The sequence below is a fragment of the Podarcis tiliguerta genome (assembly GCF_965153285.1).
Source record: "Podarcis tiliguerta genome assembly, chromosome: 14".
In the NCBI taxonomy this organism is placed as follows: domain Eukaryota; kingdom Metazoa; phylum Chordata; class Lepidosauria; order Squamata; family Lacertidae; genus Podarcis; species Podarcis tiliguerta.
The window spans coordinates 5,883,362-5,905,897 of record NC_139547.1 but is presented as its reverse complement, the minus strand read 5'-3'; the positions used below and the strand labels follow the sequence as shown (position 1 = coordinate 5,905,897).

The 22,536-nt window shown below is 47.3% G+C and overlaps 1 protein-coding gene and 1 long non-coding RNA gene across 2 annotated transcripts; one reads left to right on the top strand and one right to left on the bottom strand.

Annotated features, from left to right (window-relative positions):
* Positions 1–443: 443 nt before the first annotated feature.
* Positions 444–22,423, top strand: TEX9 (testis expressed 9). The gene is made up of 12 exons (XM_083413160.1): positions 444–766; positions 913–1,001; positions 3,634–3,697; positions 5,621–5,697; positions 13,350–13,398; positions 14,782–14,867; positions 15,402–15,565; positions 16,219–16,301; positions 18,382–18,555; positions 19,332–19,466; positions 20,820–20,954; positions 21,980–22,423. The coding sequence occupies exons 1-12, from the start codon at positions 731–733 to the stop codon at positions 22,055–22,057; spliced, it is 1,170 nt and encodes a 389-aa protein (XP_083269286.1). The 5' UTR covers positions 444–730; the 3' UTR covers positions 22,058–22,423.
* LOC310664281 lies at positions 14,045–17,482 on the bottom strand. Its single transcript, XR_014504859.1, has 2 exons — positions 16,446–17,482; positions 14,045–14,243 (listed from the first exon to the last, which is right to left on the bottom strand). It is a non-coding gene; the product is annotated as an uncharacterized lncRNA (long non-coding RNA).
* Positions 22,424–22,536: the final 113 nt, after the last annotated feature.

The following is a 22,536-nucleotide window of genomic DNA, read 5'->3' as shown; positions in this document are numbered from 1 at the left end:
CAAGGAATTCAGTATTGTGCTTTGTACTGCTGCTCTTTGGTGCATATTAGTAACACCCGCATGTTTAGCCTCTCCTTGGGGGCTGTCACCAGTCAGCTCCTGCTCAACATTTACCAGGGCACCCATGCTTTATTTCACCCAGGTCAAAGACCCAGTTTGACACCCCCATGTGCATTTGTGTATACACACAGGCTAGGAGCATCAATGGCACCCCTCTGGAGGCTTCACCTGTAGCTAGCCTCCCTCCCCAAAAAGCTTCGGCTCTGGCTGGGGGGGCAACACAAGCCAAGGTCCCTGCCCCAAAGGGGCCACTGAAGCTGGTGTTCACATATGGGGACCCCCACAGAAAAGCCCCCCAAGAGAAGAGGCGCCTCCTCAAGGGAGGGAGGTAAGGCTGCTGAAATGGCCAGCAGTGGCTGGAGGGCTGGACTAGGATCCGGGAGAGCAGGGTTCAGATCCCCGCTCAGTCGGGCCGGCCACTGCCTCTCAGCCGAACCTGCCCCACAGAGTTGTCGTGGGCGGGGAGAACCTTGAGCTGCTTGGAGGAAACGGGGAGATATGCAGAACAAACACACCCCCGCCGACCCAAACACCTGGGAGAGGACGAGGAGGTTGGCCCGAGGAGGACGGAGCAGGAGGGCCGCCCTCACGCGCGCCGTTGCCTAGCGAGGGCGAAGCGCCGCCGGAGCCCCAGTTGCCGCCACCGCCGCCTCCTCCTCTGCGGCGCAAAATGGCGGCGGGAGGCGCCTCTTCGTCTTCGGCCCGGGTGGGTGAAGGAAGCGCCGGCCTGTCCGGACCCCCCAGGCGGGGGGGTGGGATGGGGCCGCGGGCCGGGCCGCGGGGCGTCGCGCGGGGCCGCGGGAGGTTTCTTTCCCGCCTGACTTTCCTCTCCGCTTCGTTCGCCCTCCGCAGGTGCCCCTCCGCCGGCCCTCCGCGGGCGCGGAGCAGAAGGCGAGGAGCTGCAGCGCCGCCGCCTTCCTGGCCAAGGAGGAGGAGTACAAGTAAGGGGCGTCTCTCTCCCTGAGGGGGGGTCCCTGCTGATGCTCGCCCCCCCTTTAACGCCCCCCCGTTAAGTCCTCAAGGGCGTCCCCTTGATTCAAGACGCGTGTCTTTTTCTTTGTGAGAATCCAGCGAGTGGGAGGGGGCGTATCGAGGCTGGCCAAGGAAGCCCCCAACTCCCGCTCTGGCCACACGACGCTACGATGGGGCTTTTTATGGGGGGGGGGGGTGTCTGGTCCAAGAGACGGGTTTTGATGGCGACAGAGCATTTCCCCCCTTGCTTCCTTACTCCCAAGTAAGTGCCGCTTTCTCGGGCTCAGGCTTGAGCCTCTAATCCCAGTTGCGTGGGGATTTGAGAGAGGCGAGTAGGCATTCTCAGAAGCACCCTTGCCTTCATCTAGACCAGGCATATCTAACAGGTAGATCGTGATCTACCTTGGACGTCTGCGGTAGATCACTGGTAGATCATTGGTTCCCCCCAAAGAAGCTGAACAACTGTGGCTCCCCTTAAAAAAGCTCAACATTTTACCTCCTCCCTGAAAAACTCAACAACTTTGACCTGAATCCAAAAAAGGGGGTAGATCACTGCCAATTTTTAACTCTGTGAGTAGATCGCAGTCTCTTGGGAGTTGGCCACCCGTGCTCTAGACCAGTGGTTCTCAGACTTTTTTCTCTGGGCATGATAATTTGCTCACACCACACCGAATTTTTTATTGTTAAGAAATGCATTGGAAAACCAAAAGAAACGGCTCTCAGCAGTGCTTGATTTTGAAAAGATATCTATTCATATTCTGCAAACAAATTATTTTGATACTATACTGTACTATGCTACACTGAAATGTTTAAATGTTGCTGTTGTCAAAAATGTTTTTATTAATTTCCCAATATTTCCCAATAAGGTAAATAAAGGTAAAGGACCCCTGGACGGTTAAGTCCAGTCAAAGGACTTCTCGCTTTCAGGCCGATATCAATTAGTTCAAATGTTTCTTTGAAGGTCCTTGAATCTTAGTCCCACACTTGCCATCCTGTCTGCTCTGTACTAAGGCACTATTGGCATTCACTCATCTCTGCACCGCAGTGACTGGTTCAAAGCGTGCTCCAGGAGTCTTTCCTAGCTTGCTGAGAGCCAGTGTGGTGTAGTGGTTAAGAGCGGTAGTCTTCTAATCTGGGGAACCGGGTTCGCGTCTCCGCTCCTCCACCTGCAGCTGCCACCTTGGGCCAGTCACGCTTCCTTGAAGTCTCTCAGCCCCACTCACCTCACAGAGTGTTTGTTGTGGGGGAGGAAGGGAAAGGAGAATGTTAGCCGCTTTGAGACTCCTTAAAGGGAGTGAATGGCGGGATATCAAATCCAAACTCTTCTTCTTCTGACCTCATAGAACCGTAGAGTTGGATGGTATCCCTGAGGGTCATCTAGCCCAACCCTCTGCAATGCAGGAAATCCAACCAGATCATACAATACAGGTAGCCATCTTTCAAAACCTCCAAGGAAGGAAAGTGCCCCACCTCTTATGGGAGTCTGTTCCACTGTTAAAGAGCTCTTACTGCCAGAGTACAGCCAAACCTCAGTTCCTGAATAGCTGTTTTCAAACGTTTCTGCTCCCAAACGCCAAAAACCAAGAAGTAAATTCCCTGGTTTTTGAACATTTTTTGGAAGCCGAACATCCGACGCAGCTTCCGCTTCAGTGCAGGAAGCTCTTGCAACCAATCGGAAGCTGCGCCTCGGTTGTCAAACATTTTGGAAGCCGAACGGGCTTCCAGAACGGATTATGTTCGACAACCAAGCTTTGACTGTACTGATGTTAAGTTAGAATCTCCTTTCTTGTAAGTTGAATCCATTTGCTCCAGATGCTTTGAGCTGCAACTCCCCTTGGCCATATTGTAGTCTAGTACGTAGTGGGTGGCACTGTGGTCTAAACCATTGAGCCTCTTGGGCTTGCCGATCAGAAGGTCAGCGGTTCGAATCTGTGTGACTGGGTAAGCTCCCCATTGCTCTTTCCCAGCTTCTGCCAACCTAGCAGTTCGAAAGCACACCAGTGCAAGTAGATAAATAGGTATCACTGTGGCGGGAAGGTAAATAGCATTTCAATGTGCCCTGGCACTCGTCACGGTGTCCCGTTGCACCAGAAGCAATTTAGTCATGCTGGTCACATGACCCGGAAAGCTGTCTGTGGACAAACACCAGCTCCCTTGGCCTGAAAAGTGAGATGAGCATCGCATCCCATAGTTGCCTTTGACTGGACTTAACCGGCCACAGGTCCTTTACATTTTTACCTAATACACTACAGTACTTCCAGCATATATGGAGGGTGCCCAGGCATACTGAGTGGATGACTTCAGCAGAGCATTCACCTCCAGAGACCTTGATAGAGTTGCCCTTAGATGCCTTTTAAAAATTACATTGCCTGTTTATTAATGATATTTGCGTGCTACCTACCCTTCTCTGAGTGGCTTTCAGTACACAAGTATAGAAACACAAAACCATGAAATCAGAAGAAACAGATGCAAAAAGAAACCTCAGCACAAGCCCAAAGTTCAAACACAGATTTTAAAGGCAGACTCCTTGCAGCACCATTTTAGTGGTCTTGCTTTCTAAAAGATAGCCGAGTTAAACACAGTTTTCAATTACTGTTTTAGGCGTGTAAATGCAGAATTAGAAGCCAAGACAGCAGAATTGGTGCGTCAGGCTGAAGAAGTCATGGTGAGTACCCAGTGTCAGACCTGCTTAGCTACAATACTGTTGACCACCGTATTTTCTTGGACTACTTCCATGAGTTGGGAGTACCATTTTACAGCAGTTTGACTCCTACTTACGGGGTTGGTTCTAGCGATTAGTACTCGGCGACTGCGCTTTGGGCCCCTTGTAGTTCCACCTGCAGGCCACAGTTTTGTCCTCTGCTATTTAATATCTATTCAAAGCCACTAGGAGTGGTTATTAGGAGATGCGAGGGAAGGTGTTACCACTATGCTGACAATACTCAACTCTGTTTGTGGCATCTGAATCAACAGAAGCCACGCATGCCCTAAACACGTGGGCTGGGTGAAATCTGTGATTGAATGCTGACAAGATGGAGATCTTTAACACCTTCCCTTCAGGTAGGAAGCAAACCATGGAGTGGCTGGCTTGGCATTGCATGTAAACGAGCGCTCGTGGTTTGTTTCTTCCTAGACGAAACAGAAGCGGAAACCAAGGTTTGTTCTTGATTTACTGCTCATGGATCATTTAGAAAAACAAACAATGGACAACCAGTTTGTGTGTCCAGTCACTCCATGTTTTTTTCTAGCTTCAGTCAAGACAAAGCAAAGTTGGCATCTTTGGGCATCATTACAATAGCATTCTTTTCGTACACAGTACACTAACGTTTGTTTTCAGACCATTACATGGTTTGAATATTTAAAAAACATGTACTTCACATCTCTAAAAGTGGCCTGATTGCAAGTACTTATCCACAACAATGGGGCAGTCTTTGCATGTGGAGATTCTCTCTCTTGTTGACTCAGTCTATAGAGATTAGGACTTCTCTAGCCACCTTTCTTCTCTGTATGGATTGGTGGGTGCTGGCTTCTTGCTTCTGCTTCTTTTACAGGACAGTAGGTGAGAGAGTAGGGGATGCGGGTGGCGCTGTGGGTAAAAGCCTCAGCGCCTAGGGCTTGCCGATCGAAAGGTCAGCGGTTCAAATCCCCGCGGCGGGGTGCGCTCCCATTGCTCGGTCCCAGCGCCTGCCAACCTAGCAGTTCGAAAGCACCCCCGGGTGCAAGTAGATAAATAGGGACCGCTTACTAGCGGGAAGGTAAACAGCGTTTCCGTGTGCGGCTCTGGCTCGTCAGAGCAGCGATGTCACGCTGGCCACGTGACCCGGAAGTGTCTTCGGACAGCGCTGGCCCCTGGCCTCTTTGAGTGAGATGGGCGCACAACCCTAGAGTCTGTCAAGACTGGCCCGTACGGGCAGGGGTACCTTTACCTTTACCTAGCCACCTTTCTTCTCTGTATGGATTGGTGGGTGCTGGCTTCTTGCTTCTGCTTCTTTTACAAGACAGTAGGTGAGGCTTAGGGAGATACCATTAGCCCACTTGCTGTTCACACTGGTTTTACATAGCACTAGGCATACTGATGCCTCCCCCTCCCCCAACCCTGCCAGTTTGGGTTGCATTAACCTGACTTTGTCCCTGCATTGTGGTTGGACAGGGTTCACTCCCCTGATTGGCAAAAACATTTGCTTTGAGAAGGACTGATTTCACCTGCCCTTGTATGGAAAGAAAAATTTAGCTTTACTGGCGAGTAAAAATCCACCAAAGCTTTCTTTCTCACCCTGGCAATCTTCTTAGCATCTATAGAGTAGAGTGGGTTGGGCTAACTGGTAATTAAAGTTATCTTCTTATTCTAAATTCTTTTCACTAAAGTTGTGATATAGAATTATCTCAGTAGTGGAAAACAAAGCTTTGGGAACTCTGGGGAATTTAAAAAAAGTGGTCTTTGACACAGTGTGGTGGTGAGGTAGTTATTGCTCATTTCTGCACATCTCTTAATCATCACAACCAACATAATTAAGCGTTTATGATGGCTGTTAATTGGATGTAGTATACACAGTATTTGACTATAATACAAAATCTTTCCTTATTGAAGAGAGATCAACAAGAAATGTTGTCCAGGCCAATCTCTACACAGGTTGAATTGTTTGACAAGGAGACCAAACATCAGAGGTAAGCTCTTCCTAAAACTTATCTGCTGAAGGCCTTCAGTGCCAGAGAGAGGTTTGAGAGAGAATAATTTTTTATTTGCAAAATTCAGCGCTGTGAGTTAATGTAATGGTGGCCATAGTTTAGTGGGAAAGTCCACACTTGGCATGCAGGGGTCTCAGGTTCAGGGTCCAGCTGCTTCTCCCACTAAGAGGCTCTTGGGTGGTTGTGCTTACCTGGGAAATAGTCCTTTCTGAGTCCTTCAAGTGCCCTGGTCTCCCAAAGCAGACAGTACAAGAGATTGCACTCCACCGCTGTGCTGAGACCTCCTCCTTGACCTGTTCTCTTCCACCTACACCCCACCTCCAATTTCATAAGACCTTTTGTAAGGCCTTGTGCAAGTGACGCAGGCCTCTCAAGTCTTGCATTCCCATGTTGCAAAACAATCATATGTCTCTTCTTCCTGGGAACATTGAGGCACCTGTTGACCCCCGTCTTTTGTGCTGCATAGTTCCCCACTAAGGATGCCATCCTCTGTACCTAACAGCAAGCCATAAACCCCCCGGGACTGACCTGTATAAGCTCACACTCCGCGTCTCTCATCAAAGGCTGTTACTATACTTATTTTTCCTTTATTATTTAAGTTAGATTTCTATACTGCCCTTCATCCAAAGATCACAGGGCAGTTCACAACATAAAAATACAAAAGGAGATAGAATAATACATAACAATTTCCCCCCCAAAACCAATAAACCCCCTTCCACAAGCACACTTAAAAGGCCATAGATTAATCAGCCAAAGGCCTGCTTATAAATGTTTTTGCTTGGCACCTAAAGATATGTAATGAAGTTGCCAGGTGAGTCTCCCGGGGGAGAGCGTTCCACAAGCTGGAAGTCACTGCAGAAAAGGCCTGCTCTCTTCTTGCCACTATCTGGACCTCTTGTGGGGCCTCAGAAGATGATCGTGGGCTGTAATATGCTCAAATCATCTTGTCCCAGTGAGCAACCTGGCCACAGAATTCTGCAACAGCTGAAGTTTCTGAACCATCTTCAGAGGCAGCTCCACGTATAACAAATTGCACTAATCTAATCTGAGACTCCAATACTTTGGCCACCTCATGAGAAGAGAAGACTCCCTGGAAAAGACCCTGATGTTGGGAAAGATGGAGGGCACAAGGAGAAGGGGACGACAGAGGACAAGATGGTTGGACAGTGTTCTTGAAGCTACCAGCATGAGTTTGACTAAACTGTGGGAGGCAGTGGAAGACAGGAGTGCCTGGCGTGCTCTGGTCCAGGGCGTCACGAAGAGTCGGACACGACTAAACAACAACAACAATCTAGAGGTTACCAGAGCATAGACCACAGAACTTGGGCTATTCCTAGCCAGATAAGGGTGCAACTGAGCTACCAGCCAAAGCTGATAGAAGGCACTCTGTGCCACCAAGGCCACCTGAGCCTCAGGCAACTGCAGTGAATCAAGGAGTACCCCCAAGTGATGTACTTGCTCCTTCAGAGGGAGTGTAACCCCATCAAGAGCAGGCAACCTCCCATCCATCTGGTCTAGGGAACTGCCCGCCAACAATGCCCCAGTCTTATCTGGGACAGGCCAAACAGGAACAACTCATCAAGTGGAGGAAATGCTGAGAATTGCTCTCTCATACCTGTGGTGTATCTTTATTTGGAGGACAAATTTTCAATGGTAAGGCTGAGATTGAAGGGCATGTCATTTAGTTTTTGAAGATGGTTGATCTCTGGCATATTAGAGGGTTAGGGCTGTCTCTTGATTATTGCTGTTGGCTAAATCAATGAAATTGCATGAATTTGCATATGAATAAATTGTCCTGAAGAAATAAGGCCTCTGTTTGATGCATATGTATATCACAGCAGGCTCCATTTCAGAAGAGGCATTCCCCCTTGTGTCCCCCTTGTGCCTAAGGGAGGAGGGACACCTCTTCCCAACAAGCGCCACACTTCCTTCAATACTTTACAGAGGTATCTATACAAGCAACTCCCCATTTATGCAGGAGTTACGTTCCAGCGCCCCATATGCACAAATGAAAATAAGTGGGGAGCACCCTTTAAATGCCCTCTCTGCCACTCCAATCCAGATAAAGAAATACTGCATCCAAAATAGCTGGAGGGTGCGTGGAAAACTGCAGCTGAGGTGCGTGGTAGCACTAAACAAAGCTCCACTACACCTCCACCCTTCCACCCTAACTGAAGTCCTGTTTGGGCTCCAGGAAGAATCTCCTCTCAAGCCAAAAGGATTCTCCAGCTTTCTCCCTCCATTGCCTGATATGAATTTAATTATTTAATTATTTTCCAGTGCCACACGCATACATGATCACACGCAAGTGTGTGGGGGGGGTGCTTGGACTTAGTTTTTATTAGTATACAAATTTATTTAAATTCAATCAGTTAGAAGCAAGATTATCCATAGGGCTGGGCAATGTATTCATTCATTGCCCGAAACTGGTTTTGAAACCTACATCACAGGAACGATTTCACAATTTTAGGCCAGGCAGTATACTATGAATGCCAGCAGGTTTCGCCAGGGTTTCACACACGGCATCACCAGTTCTCAGCTCTCCTCTCGGAGCCCTGCAAGGCCACCCAAGGCCCACTCCCTCCCTCTGTAGCCCAGCTGCCCCCTAAGATACTGGAGTGGGGCCAGGGGCGACAGCCATCCCTGCACCTATCTCTTGTGTGCTCATTCGCTCACCTGCCTGCCACTTGCCTGCTAGCACTTCTCCAGCCGAGCAGCCAGGCTGCTTCCTTCCTCCCTTCCACCTCGCACTGGGTGCTGGCCATGTCCTAAGGGTCCCTGAGAGCACTTGGGGAGCAGCAGCAGGAGCAGTGCTGGCTCCTCTTCCTTGCCTCCGGGTCTGGGCTTCCTGGTCAGTTGGTGACAGTGATCAGCACAGATGGGAGCGCCACCGTGTTGGAGGAATGAAGCAGCTCCTGGTATTCACCCTCGATGTGAGTGGGAGCTGGGGGCAGCCTAGGGCGGGCTCCAGGAAGAGGCTGTGGTGGGGAGGTCAGCCGTGCCCCAGGGCTCCTTGTTTGCACCCCAGCTGATGTGCTCTGCCCGGGGCAGAGCTGCCCACCTGGCCTCACTATGAAGAAGCAGTGCACGGTGTTCCTGATCATCTGCGTGGCTGGCCATGGAGGGCTGGCTGGCTACCAAGCCAGTTCAAACTCCTCATTTTCAGACATTGTGATATATCACTATATTGGAATGTTTCACTGGTGATGCATCACGATGTTGAAAAGCAGATATCACCCAGCCCTAATGATTGGCATTCAAAATGTGGACAGCCCAAGTATTTTCTGTAGAGCCCCTCCCTTTATTTTCTGAGATGACATTGTTTTCCTAAATTCCTTACATCTAACAAAAAATTAGGTGGGGGAGGAATCAAAAGCCAGACTATACAAGTTGTTGTTTTTGTACCAAGCTAAATCCTTGGTTCACATCACCTCAAAAGGTTAGTTCACTGGAATCTTGGGCACATGGCCCTTCCCAGCCCCCTCACCTGGCTGAGAGCCCCTTTTAACAGAAGTCAAGGAATGGACCCCCCCCCCCCGAGTCCTTAGATATGCAAAGGGTCAGAAACAGCAGTTAAACAAACTCACCTAAAGACGAGGAGCACAAAGCTCCATGTTGTGCATGAACAGTGTAATTGCAGTGCTTAAAACAGGGGTGCATAAGATAGATGGTATAAGTTTTTCGGGACGCGGCTGGCACTGTGGGTTGAACCACAGAGCCTAGGATTTGCTGATCAAAAGATTGGTGGTTCGAATCCCTGCGACGGGGTGAGCTCCCGTTGCTCGGTCCCTGCTCCTGCCAACATAGCAGTTCGAAAGCACATAAAAGTGCAAGTAGATAAATAGGTACCCCTCCGGCGGGAAGGTAAACGGCGTTTCCGTGCGCTGCTCTGGTTCGCCGGAAGCGGCATAGTCATGTCACACAGAGGAGGGAGAAAGGTTGTTTTCTGCTGCTCCAGAGAAGTGGACACGGAGCAATGGATCCAAACTACAAGAAAGAAGATTCCACCTAAGCATTAGGAAGAACTTCCTGACAGTAAGAGCTGTTCGACAGTGGAATTTGCTGCCAAGGAGTGTGGTGGAGTCTCCTTCTTTGGAGGTCTTTGACAACCATATGTCAGGAGTGCTCTGATGGTGTTTCCTGCTTGGCAGGGGGTTGGACTCGATGGCCCTTGTGGTCTCTTCCAACTCTATGATTCTATGACCCGGAAGCTGTACACCGGCTCCCTCGGCCAATAAAGCGAGATGAGTGCCGCAACCCCAGAGTCGGCCACGACTGGACCTAATGGTCAGGGGTCCCTTTACCTATAAGTTTTTTAAATATAATATACCTCTGAATATATGTTTGGGGTGGGGATTTGTTTCTACAGCTGATAACCAAAGCAAGTCAGTTGTTGGCCTTTTATTCAGCCGTGCACCTCACAGCATTTGGCCGGGGTGAGTGTGTGGTCAGGTAGGAACCAGATTACTTGAACACAGAGGAGACGGCCAGGCATGCGCTCCTCATGTTTGCATCCAGCCGCTCAGACTCCACTAGTACTGGAGCTGAACTGAGTGTTTCTGCCCTTAGGCAGCAAAAGGTCACTGCTGACCCATTTGAATATGGGAGTAGCTCTCACGGCTGTGCGCAAGTAGCTTCAGTTTTCAGAGGGTTTGTAGCATCCAGAGTCTTTAAGAAGTGGCTCAGGAGAGAGGGGCGGAGAAATAAGTTGGGTTACAGCATCTCACAGATTTGAGTAGAAGAGCCCGAGTCCTGGCCCTCCTGCTTGCAAGTCCTCCAGGGAGGAACTAATGCATGGTCTAACAAGACATTGAGTATACTCCAGCCTGGAACTGTGGTTCTGTGATCAAGCGTAGGCAAGGTGCCACAGGAATCCTCCCTAATACACAAGTGGCTTGCAGCAGTGGCCTTTCATGGGTTGATGCTTGCACAAGGAAGGTGCAGTGTTTAGACCGCATCCTGTGAAGAGACATAATAACTGAAGTTCCACTTTCTGTTTGGTACAGACTTGGTTTTCTATCCTGGCTTTTTCTGGCCATTGTGGCACCCCTTGTTCTTCACATCAGGCCTTCTTTCTTTATCACTTTAGGATGATTCTTATAATTCTGCCCCCAGTTGTATTTAAGTGAGCTGTGGACCAGAGTGTATTGTGCTGCCAAGCCCTTTCCGGGGATGTTAAGAAACCAGGGGGAAGGCACTAAGTCAATGGATGGCATGAGAGAGCCCCCGCCCCCCACAAGCAAGACTTGCAGGGCAGCTTGTTGGGCATCAGTACTCTCCAGGAAGAAAGTGCTGCGGCTAAATTGGCCCTTTTGTCAGCTGGCAAATCAGATTACACCACTTTTGTTCCACATTCACATACATACCTTTCCAACAGTGCAGCAGTTACACCGTGTGTTTCGGGCTTACACACCCCACAGCTATTATTATGTTTCCCATTGTAAATACTCCAGTTCATACCAGTTTGTGAACTTCTGCTTGCATGAGTGCTTGGCACTACCTAGAGAAGCTGCAAACCCAAGGGCTGCCCACTCCTGACACTCTCTCCTTCCCTGCCAAGATTATAATCTAATGTTTAGTTTTCTTCTCTTCTTGCCTCTGTATAGGTGTGTTGGGCTTTTCTGTTTCTGCCAAATCAGCTTTTCTGAAGGCAGGCAGTGATCCTTGCCTGTGACCAACAAGAGTCACTATATTCTGGAAGTACAATCTTTTTCTTTTTCGGGGGTGGGGGAGGGCTGGTTTCCTTCCTCTCCTCCCTTTCCCCACCTCCCCTGCTTGCTTGCTTGCTTGCTTGCTTCTTCCTCCCTCTTCTTCCAAAGTGCTGCCACTTTTCCCTACTCCGTGTCTATGCGCTTGATTGGCCTTTGGTTCACAGGACATTTTAAGCGGTGGGACTTTGCTACAAAGTTTTATAGGTCTTGCCCCTAAATCTGGATGCTGTTCCCTTTAAGATGCATCATCATCATCATCATCATCATCATCATCATCATTATTATTCTACCACTTCTGGCCAATTCCAGGAAACTGAGCCAGAAGCTTCCTGCAAAAGGTAGTTGGGGCTTCTATCAAAGGGCCTAGAACTGTCAGTTCAGGGAGGGGTTCACAGCCGTGTGCTGCCCCTCCCACTTCAGTGCCAGCATGATCAACTGGCTGGGCTAGCCATGTCTGGGGACAAGCAGGGTGCTACTGGTTTGCGACTTCCGATTTTGAGCTTCTGTGTAGACTGCTCCAACCTCTCATAGCCATATTAAGGGTAGCTGCATGCCACTGGCTGTGCAGCACCCTGTCTCTCCACAATGCTTGGAGTGCTTTGGGACTTGGCTTCCTGTGCTGGGGGGGTGACTTATGCCAACACACCCAGAATCTTTTAAATTTACCTCTAAGTAAATTTGCACGTGCCCATGCTAGGATCTGGGCATAACAGGATGTTGAAGATTGTGAGCTCAGCTCTCCTTTCCCTTCACCCCAAGCCAGGTGGCTGCATCTGATCTCTTGGATCAGTCAAATTCAAAGTTAGGGAGAGATCACTGTTCCATTATGGCCAGTGAAGGGGATATACCTTTACCAGTCTAAGCTGGTTGCCCAGTAGACTTTGCTGTGAATTTTCTCTGGGTTTTTATATGAAGTTACTCTTTGGAAGAAAAATTCAACCATGGTGCTTGCTGCTCCCTTGCTTCGTAAAAAAAAACTAGACCACACAAGAAAGTTGCCAGAGTTTTGTATTGCCCTTTCCTTTGGACCCAGAACCATCCAAGGATATTTCCAAAGGCCAGCTGCATTTTGTTAACTGGGCACTATGTCCATATCCAGGGTGCATTTCGCAGTCTTCCTTCATGACTGGGTGGCAGACACGCAAAGTCTGGAAGTAGCCTGTGTCTTTACAGTCCTATAGTTTCAAGTAGTCTTCCAACTAATGGCAAAAGAGTAGGATTTCTGAAGGACTAAGCCGCACAGCTTTCAGAAGTCAAGAGGGGTCAGCTGGGGATCTCTGTGCCTGGGACTTGAAGAAGAGAGACTTGGCGTCGCAGGGGAAGATGGGAAGGTCCAGGATGGTGGGGGACAGTTTCCTAGTCTCATCACCCCTGACATTCTCTCCAGGCCTTCACATTACTAAATTGGGGCAGGACACAAATCAGTCTTAAAATGTCACCCCTGTGCCCTGGTTTGGTGAGCATTGCCTTCGGTTTTATCAAGTGCAAGATTGAGCAGCAGGCAAATGCCACAGCTTCCCCCTTGATTACCCTTCTTTCTTAGCAGCCAGTACAGAGAGGGCTTGGATATCCCACAGGAAGGCTTTCCCCCCAGGCTTCCCCCCCTTGGATGCTTTGATTCTTCCCATGTCCATGAGGATGTGGCCATATGGTGCCAGCTTCAGAATCTCTGGGTATCTCCAGCGTGACAGACCACAGTCCTCTGCCAGCGCTGCTCATGCCACCCACCTCACAGGAAGGAGATCTTTACTGAAGCTGTTTCTATGAAGCCAAAACATTTTGAAAAGTGAGTGATGTGTTTTGCATCATTGATCTTCTCTTCTACAATTTTGGTTCAAAAAAATTAAAACACAGTAAAATACATAATTTATTTTGTTCTTCAAAATAAGCTAATTGCTGCAATTTCCTTTTTCTCTCCAGAGATCAGTGGTCTCCTGAATTGCCAACTGCTCCTCTTGCACTTAATAAGGTACTGAAATTGGGGGCGGATGTGTTCCTCTCAAAGCAGGAGGAGAAGGTAACATTTGCTGTGTCTCTTCAATAGCAGTGGAGGCACAGAGAATCCATTCAGTGAGTCAGAGAATGAGGTGGGACAGTACCCGCCTCTCTTTGGATCATGGCTAGACTGAAGCAGGACAGTTGACCAGATGACAACTGTTCATCTTGGCTCTTATTTCTCTACACCCAAGACAGATCTCCTGTGTAAGGAAATTGTTCAAGGCCTTCATATTTTCTACTCTTTTTAAAAAAACTTTGGGAATGGACACTTATATATGAACCTCTTCAGTCAGAGCACATACAGTCACAAACATTGTTACTTAAATTTAGTGCATTGATCTGAAGATAAGTTTTGCAGATACAAAAATTGCTTATTGTACCACTCACCTTAATGGTATCACAGTGAGCGTCATTCCCACGGAATCCAGGGACGCTTGCGCCAAGGTGCGTTTGCCTAGGGCTTGTAGCCTTACATTGCTGAGTCCGCTTGTATGGGCTCAGATGCATGGGCTTGTAAGGATCCTTGCACAAAAGGAGTAGTGGAGAGTTGATGTGTGAGCCTGTGGGAGGAAATGAAAGAGCTTCTGGACAGGCCAGAGGTCTGTGGCCACAGGGCGTTTGTTTTTTGTTTGTTTGTGTGTGATACAGAAGCAAGAGGAGCATTAAGAAAGATAGTCTAAATTTTCCATGTTCCTTGTGGCCCTCTAGCGGTGGATCATTATTCGTTCTGTCTTTTGTCTCCAGTCTGCCAGGGGTCCAGCTCTGCACAGCTGCTTTTACACGAAAGAGGAATGATTGTGCCCTCCTTTCTAGGTCCTTTAATATGGACAAACAAGATAAAGATTGCAAACAGGATGGGGATACGATGATCAATAGGGGACACACAGTAATCAGTGCAGTATTTAACCACTTAAAATTAATCTGAGTGTCACAGCACATGCTATCTTTTCACAGCAACCTAGGGACAGAAGTTGAGCTGAGAGATGTTGACTAGTGCAGCTAGAGAACTTTGTGCAAGGGTGGGGATTTGACTCTGCTTCACATGTAGTTAGAATAAACTTTTGTACAAAACCTGTGACTCATAATTTACAGAAAAGCAGGCTTGGAGAAGAAAAATGCCACTGTTGGAGGCAGGATACTTCTCAATATCAGTTGATGGCAGTCTCAAGCGAGGAGAGTGCTGTTGGGCTCAGATGCTGCTCAGGGGCCTCCCTCAAGCCACCTGGTTGGCTGCTGGATGCTGGACTAGGTGGGCCACTGGCCTGAGTCAGCAGAGCTCCTCTTGTGTCCTTATGTCTAAGACCATGATATGCTTTAGGTAGCTAAGAGTTTTTGTTTTGTGAATTTTCCTTAGCAACCAAACAAGAAGAAACCTAGCTCTGCATCTACATTTCGGACTAGGCCACTATCTGGAAAGAAGGGGAAAGGAACTCTGTCAAGGTACAGCAGCAGCTGAATAGCACCCAGCTTATCTTAGGCATTTTTCTAACTACAACAGTAACTGGTGTTATCTTCTAACCATGCCTGGTGATAGTAACTACATGGTAATTAAAAGTAAAGAGGCTAAAACTATTTTTGCCTATGTAGCATTGACGGAGGCTAATAGCAAGGTGAACTGAAAAACAATCAACAAACCACAGAAAGCCTCTAACAGCATTCTGCTTTCTGAAGAAGGGCAGCTTTAAAAAACTGGCCTCACCCCAACAGCTAACAATCCCATCCATGCCACATTAATGATGTTCTATTTCACTGGGATAATTGGTCCTGTTGACTTTTCAGGACCAGGTCTGGAGAAATCCCCCCTTTTCTAGAAAGGTGAAATAGCCCCTTATCAGTTTATTTGTTTTCTAGAAAAGTTAAATCGCCCCTCATCAGTTTATTTGTTTTTGCCAATTGCTTCTTACATTCCAGTCCTTTTTTCTGTTGTTCGCTCTTAAAATGCTTAGAAATGCTGTGTTTTGGCCTTGTCTCTAGCACAAAACTAAGACCACATGACATTCCAAGTGCTGCAGATGTTGCAGTCCCAGACTTCTCTCTTGCCAAGACAATTGGGAAAATTGAAGGGCAACTTGAAGAAGGAAACTTTCCTGATCTAGAGGACGATCTTATCCCCGGTGCAGGAAGTGAAATTGGAGCAGGTGGGTCTGCTTTTTACTGTCCTTTCCTTACTGCTAAAAGGGAGCTGGATTTCTCTTCCAACTGACCTGTTCATATGATCTTTAAATTTTAAGGCCTCACATAGACAGGCTTTCTAACACATGTGTACCCTTTGAATTGGCAGTGTTTCATCTAGTTCCTAGAATGAGGGATAAATTATCAGTCACATGAGAAAACGGAGGTGTCTTTCAGTGTCTCATAGTTTATTGCCCACCTGTGCTATCCTCACTGCTGCCATAGCTGCATCTCCTTTCTGCTTGTTTGGCAACAGCAAATCACCACACCTGGCAAGCCACCTGGGGTGAGAAATTGTTTTCAGGTGTCCCTCCCTGCAAGGAATCGCTCCTAAGGTCGTCCCAGGGGAAGGCTGGTAACATTGCACTTTTTAATCCTGTGCACTCCCTTCAGACACTAGGGACCCCCAGTCCAGGGAATTGAATGGCTTGTTTCATGGAATGTCTTTGCATCTATGAAGGATGTTCTAGAATTGTCAGTCTTCAAAACTTTTATATCATTGTACCATTAGCATAAGCATGTGGTTAAAAGCTGTTCAGATGTTTTGAGGCTCTTTTCTGTCAGGTCTAGAATGGCACAACAGTCCAGAACATTAAATGTAATTATTGCAAATCTACAGAGGCCCAAATCCGGTTCCTAAAGGCAAAGCTTCGTGTTATGCAGGAGGAGCTGGATGCCATGGGGCTAGAATGCAGTAAGAAGGTAAGAGCAGGTAGACTTTCTGTTCCTGCATCATAATATGTAGCAGCAACATCCTTGTATGAGGGGCTATATTGTTGGCTCACAATTGTTGCTAGCACCTAAATGTTACTCAGTGCGAGATTAAAGGTCTTTTCACATACTCACCAGCCAGGGATCTGAAGTGTATGCTTGTACAGGGCCAAGGCTGTTCCTATAGCCAAGCCTGGGCTCTGGTCCACACTCACACTCCCTCAGCCAGTAACCTTCTGCAGGCAGCAAAACCTGTACTCTTCACCCGCAAGCAGAAATCCCACACAACAGACAATCCTCTTGATGCAGTCAATAAACAAATACTTTTCTGGCTGGTGCCAGGATAGTTCTAGTCCCTGCTTCATTATTGCTGTGCTCCTCCAAAGCACTCTTGGGAAGAGCTGGGTGGGAAATGAACCTAAGAGGTAGAAGAATTGAGACCTTGCTGGTGGTGCTGAAACCGATGGTAGGTGCTTCTGCTGGTGCTTCTGCTGCATGGTAGGTGGCCATGCTGCTGCCCAGAAGCTTCCAGCACCTGCTTGAATCGCAGAATTGTAGAGTTTGAAAGGACCCCAAGGGTCATCTAGTCCAGCCCCCTGAAAGGCAGAAATCTCAACTACGAATCAGAACGAAGGGGTAGTGGTCCATGGGCTTTATCAGATTTGGCAGCTTCTCTGCCACATTGTTAATCTTTGCACCTGGAAAACAACACACCTCCCATGACATCCTGTTTCCTCCACGCCCTGCTGCCTGTCCCCCTCGGTAGGGAGTCACCTGTCAGGTGCGGGTGGTGGTTGCTCGTTAGTAACCAGGCAGGACTCCGACCTGTCTTTAACAGGTTTTATTTGGTGCAAACTATTTACTGTGCAGAACCACAAAGTTCATGTCCGTCTTAGTCACTTGCAGACTCCGGGAGTGGCCCCTTCCGGTTTCTCCCCCAACGTAAGAACTTAGACACCCCAAATCTCCGCCTCCCCTCCTTACGTTTCACCCCTCTGCGTAAGCTGGGCGACGGAAACAGCGCGTCTGCCTCCTGGCCAGCCGGGCTAGGTGAGGTGCTTGGGCTCTCAGTAGCATCTTTGAGCCCTCCCCTCGCTTGGCTGCCCCTTTCCCCTCTGTTCCACTGGAGGTGTGGCTTTCACCACTGCTGGACGAGTCACTTCTGAGGCGCTGCTCCTGTATCCCCCTGCTTTCCTCCCCTGTTCCGATGACAGTCCCCTGACATCACCTATCACCACCACCCATCTCTTCCTCATCTGTGCCTTCCAAAGCTTCCTTGGAGTATTTGAAGGCCTGCAAGTGCTACTTTGCACATAATTCCATTTGTAGAGGCAAAGGCTTCCCAATTTTTTCTTTCTGGTAAGTTCAGTCACACTTTCTGAGCATCTTATTGAGGTGTGCATGTTAAACGAAAGGATGCAGCTTTTTCAATTTGCCTTCCTCAAATTAAACTTCCAAGAAAATGCAGTTATTGAGTGGCCCCTTAAGTTCATCTATAGAGCAGAAGAAGGGGCTGCTGGATCAGGCCCATGGCTCATCTAGTTTAGCATCCTGTTCTCACAGTGGCCAACCAGATGCTTCAAAGGGAAGCCCAGCAGCAACTGGCATTTGAGGCGTCAGACCTCCCAATGTTGGAGGCAGACCATGGTCACCATGGCTAGTAACCACTGATAACTTTATCTTCCATGAATTTGTCTAATCCTCTTTTAAAGTTCTCCAAGTTAGTGGCCATCACTAGGGCTAGACGATATATCAATATATCATCAAAAACCAGTTTGAAATCCATATTGTGATAGTGGTTTCATAATTTTTGACCTGGCAATTATCACAAATTGTGATGTGTGTGTGCTATGCAAAAATCACAATGTGGGGAAAACCGTGAAGCCAGCCAATGCCTCTGCATAACTCCATCCTTATTTCAGATATCATGGTGTATCAATATGTTGTGAGGTTTAGCTGATGATATACCACGGTGCTGAAATCCAGATATTGCCCAGCCCTAGTCTTCACTACTTGTGAAAGCAAATTGAATATTTAAACTCAGTTCAGTAAGTTAATTCTTGGTCTTCAGGATGAAGAGAATCGGAATTTAAGCAGCTCCCTAAAAGAGGCTGAAGAAGAGCGTGGGAGGCTGCAGCGAACAGCCAGTGTACAGCAATCTCAAATAGAAAAGTATAAAATGCTGTCAGAAGAAGCAAACAGTAAAAGTGAAGGACTGCAGCAGAAGTGCTCTGCACTAGAAAAGGTAACAAGATCCCCATTTCAGCCTCATTACATGGCAATATGTCACTGGACTGGCCGCCCTCAGTTTAATTCCCATTTTGCAGAAAAGTACAGAGAAAGGGAAATCAGCCATTTCATTGCTCCCAAGGCAGGAGCCAAGGCAATCCAGAGGCCAGGGCAAAGAGTGGTTTGCTCGGCTCCTGTGATCAGATAAATCAAATTTGGATATATTATTAGGGAAATTGTTTCTGTCTTATTTTCCCTCCATAGGGGCGTTTTCTCCATGTAGGGAGAAGAACAGCGCTGTACTTCACCACCCTTTTTACTCTCCTGCTTTTAGCAGTCAGGGCGGACAACAGTCATGTATATATTTCCCACAGTGCTGTGCTGAAAGTGATGTTAAATTATGAAAAAACACCAACAGATAGCTGTAGAATGATATAATGCACACAAAGCCAGCATAAGCATGGAAAGGATGCCACAATAAGAAAGCAACAGCATTGATCTTGGCAGAACAGAGAGGCCTCCTCTCCGTCTTCTGAAAGTCAACAAGGTGGTGGCTTGGCAGGAGCACCTCCAAGGAGAAATGTTCCTTCCTGGTTGCAGGAATTTGCAGCAATGGACTTCTTGCAAAGCATCCACCTAGTCTGCTGGGTCCTGTCCTTCCTCTAGTGCCCAGTGCTGCTGCCCTCTGGGCTAAACAGGCACATGAGAATCCAGCACCTGCCATCTCCAGAACCCTAAGTGCATGTTGCTGTAAATCTTCATCCTGTTTTCTGTTTTGACTTACTGCAATAGGAACTGGAGAATCAGAAGCGAGCCCAAAAACAGGCTTCAGCCAGCCAGAGTACAATAGAGGTTCGCTTCAACAGAGCTCTTGAAGAAGCAGAGAAATATAAAATGGAACTGAATAAAGTGAAGCAAAGTAACAAGGTAGGCTTTGTTTTAGCTTAGAAAACAGGAAAAACCAGCAGAGGTACATGATGTCAAAGTTTAAGTTCATCCTGCAATAGCCCCCTATAACTTCCTTAGCCGTCTAGATCTCAGGGCAGATTGTCCCACTTTATTTTCACAACAACCCTGTCAGGTAGGTTAGGCTGAAAGTTACCAAGTGAACAAGGCTGCCATACTTTTTAATAATTCTCTCCACCTCCCCATGTTTTTAGCTGAATTTATTTTTATCTGTAAGCTAACTTGAGACCATGTCAGGGGGAAAGGTGGGGTAAGAACAACACTGTATCTTTGTCCTCAACACTGTCCATACATATGTTTATGCCAAACACAGCAGTCAGAGTCAAATATGAAATTAAATAGAATTCCAGGAGAATTTCTTTTGGTTGCAGAATTATAGATGCCTTGATGTTGTTATTGTGTGCCTGGAATACACACCTCACAGTGACTAACTGGCCTCCTTTGCTTTAGAAAGAGGTTCATCACCTGAATCACGTGCAGTGCCTTTTTTGAGGCAGTACGCCATAGTGCCACCTGTGCCTCACCCTGCGCTACACCTTTACCTGCCACTTCCTGCAGTGACAGGCACACCCTCTTGGAGGTGCTTTGGCACGAACCTTTTATGATTTCCAAGTTCCTGGAAAGCACTTTGGCGATTGTAAAAGGGTTTTGCCAAAATAATAATAATAATAATAATAATAATAATAATAATAATGTGCCAAAATGCCTCTGGGAGGCTGTGCCTACTGCTGTGGGAAGCGGCAGCAGGCAAAGGTCTGAGTGGGGTTGGGAGCAAGCAGGCAAACGGTGGCGGGATAGGAGGGGATGTGTGGTCTGGTGCATTGTGGCACCTTTTCCCCTAGAAATAAAGCACTGGCCCTATGACTGAACCTTCCCTTTTGGAATGACATGCTCTGGGTTCTACAAGAACATCCCAAAGGATTCTACTCATAACTGCTTATAAAGGCGTAAAGGTAAAGGGACCCCTGACCATTAGGTCCAGTCGCAGACAACTCTGGGGTTGCGGCACTCGTCTTGCTTTACTGGCTGAGGGAGCTGGCATACAGCTTCTGGGTAATGTGGCCAGCATGATTAAGCCCCTTCTGGCGAACCAGAGCGGCGCACGGTACCTATTTATCTACTTGCACTTTGACGTGCTGTCGAACTGCTAGGTTGGCAGGAGCAGGGACCGAGCAACAGGAGCTCACCCCGTCACAGGGATTTGAACTGCCGACCTTCTGATCAGCAAGCCCTAGGCTCTGTGGTTTAACCCACAGCGCCACCTGCATCCCCTATAAAGGCATAACACACACTATATCCTTCCTCTCCCACTAGGATTTAGTCAACCAGGAACATAAAAAGCTTGAAGACCTGAAAACTGAGAACAAGAAGTTGGAGAAACAAAAGGGAGAGCTGATGGCAGGATTCAAGAAACAATTAAAGTTAATTGATATATTAAAGAGACAAAAGGCAAGTTATCCTGTGCTGTTGGCAATTTTCACTGAATTAAAGTTAGGGCCATAGGACTCTTTTGAATTTATTTGATTGGGTGGGGAGACAAGCAAGGCAATGGCAAAATATGAAACGGAGGCTCCAAATTCCAAGAAGGTTAAGATCATTTTCAGAACTATGATGTGGTACACAACTTTGGATTACACAATTGAGCCAACATAAACTAGAGTTATGGGCTGCTTTAGGACTAGGACATGAGACTTGCATTGAACCAGTCCAGAAAAAGGCAAGGAGGACACCCATCTCTTCCCTTCCCAGGTATCAGTATTCGCAACTAGCCATGCTGTCTTTTGTCTACTACATTGAGAGATTTAAGAACTGCTCTGTTTGAACAAATACAATTTCTTTTTCATTGTGTCTTACTAGACAGAAAACTTTCCTGGGGGGGAAAGGGAAAGCAAGTCTTAGTATTAGCAAGGCAGCAGTTAACCATCGAGCACATTTGGGTGGCCTCGCCAGCCTCCAGCTACATCTGTTCCTAAACTTTCTCTTGGAAGTGTTTTGGACTTAAGAACAGACAACTTCCTTAAGACAATTGTTTGAAAAATAAGCTAAGTACTGCAGCTGAACCACCACCAGGGAAGTTGTGCAGAGCCAATAGGTCTGAAAAGGATTTGGGCTGCTTTGTCTCAGAAAGCACCAGCAGCTTGAGCAGTGGCTTCAAGCATCCCAGGTGATCTGCTCCCTCCAGCTGACTCAGCTATCTTCATGTAACTTCATTATCTGTCATAGTAAGTAGGAGATGGATGGAGCTGGTCTAGAGGGGGAGAACCAGTTTTATCGTCAAGTGTGCAGATGGCCAGTTTTATAATTCAACATAAATGCTTGGTAGAAACTCTTACATAACAGAAGGTTAAGTGGTTGCCTCAGCTTCCTTCTCACCTGCACTTTGATTTTACAAATGTTAAAATAGGGAATAAGGTAACTGTCAGAGTTAAATTTTTCATATAACTATTAATGATTTGTTTTCCCCCTTTCCTTAGATGCACATTGAATCTGCAAAGATGCTTTCTTTCACTGAAGAAGAGTTTATGAAAGCCCTGGAATGGGGAAATTCTTAATGTTCAACACTGTACATGGACAGAAACACAATTAACATTCAGCACTATGGTGGCTCAAAATAACAAACATGTTTCAAAGCAAATCTACTTAAGTTTTCTCAAACACTGCAATGTGTTAATTTTAGTGTAGTATCAGCTCCAGTTTGGTGTCTCCTCCCCACTGTTATTGCCAGCTGCCATTTGGTTCATCTTCCTCCATTTAAGCAATTGTACTGACGACTGCTGTTGTCTTCCAGGTTACCAAGACTAGCTTGGGGAGCTTCACATATTCCACTGACGCTAAAGACTCCCTTAAGTTTATGAGTTACTTCATCAGTAGCTTAGTAAAGGCTTTTTGTTTTTCACAATAAAGTTGTTATTTTCCAAGTTTCCTGTCCATCATTAAATAACAAGAGCTGCTTCTGAGCAAGGTTACTCCCATGTCACAGTTCCCTCCACAGAAGCACAAATAAATGAGTACATTTCCAGTCACTTATTAA

Bases quoted from the DNA above. Each gene is read 5' to 3' on its own strand.
- TEX9 (XM_083413160.1), top strand. From the start codon at position 731: ATGGCGGCGGGAGGCGCCTCTTCGTCTTCGGCCCGG. The intron at 5,698-13,349 runs GTAAGCTCTTCC...TTTTCTCTCCAG, and splicing joins AAGGAGACCAAACATCAGAG to AGATCAGTGGTCTCCTGAAT. The intron at 13,399-14,781 runs GTACTGAAATTG...AATTTTCCTTAG, and splicing joins CTCCTCTTGCACTTAATAAG to CAACCAAACAAGAAGAAACC.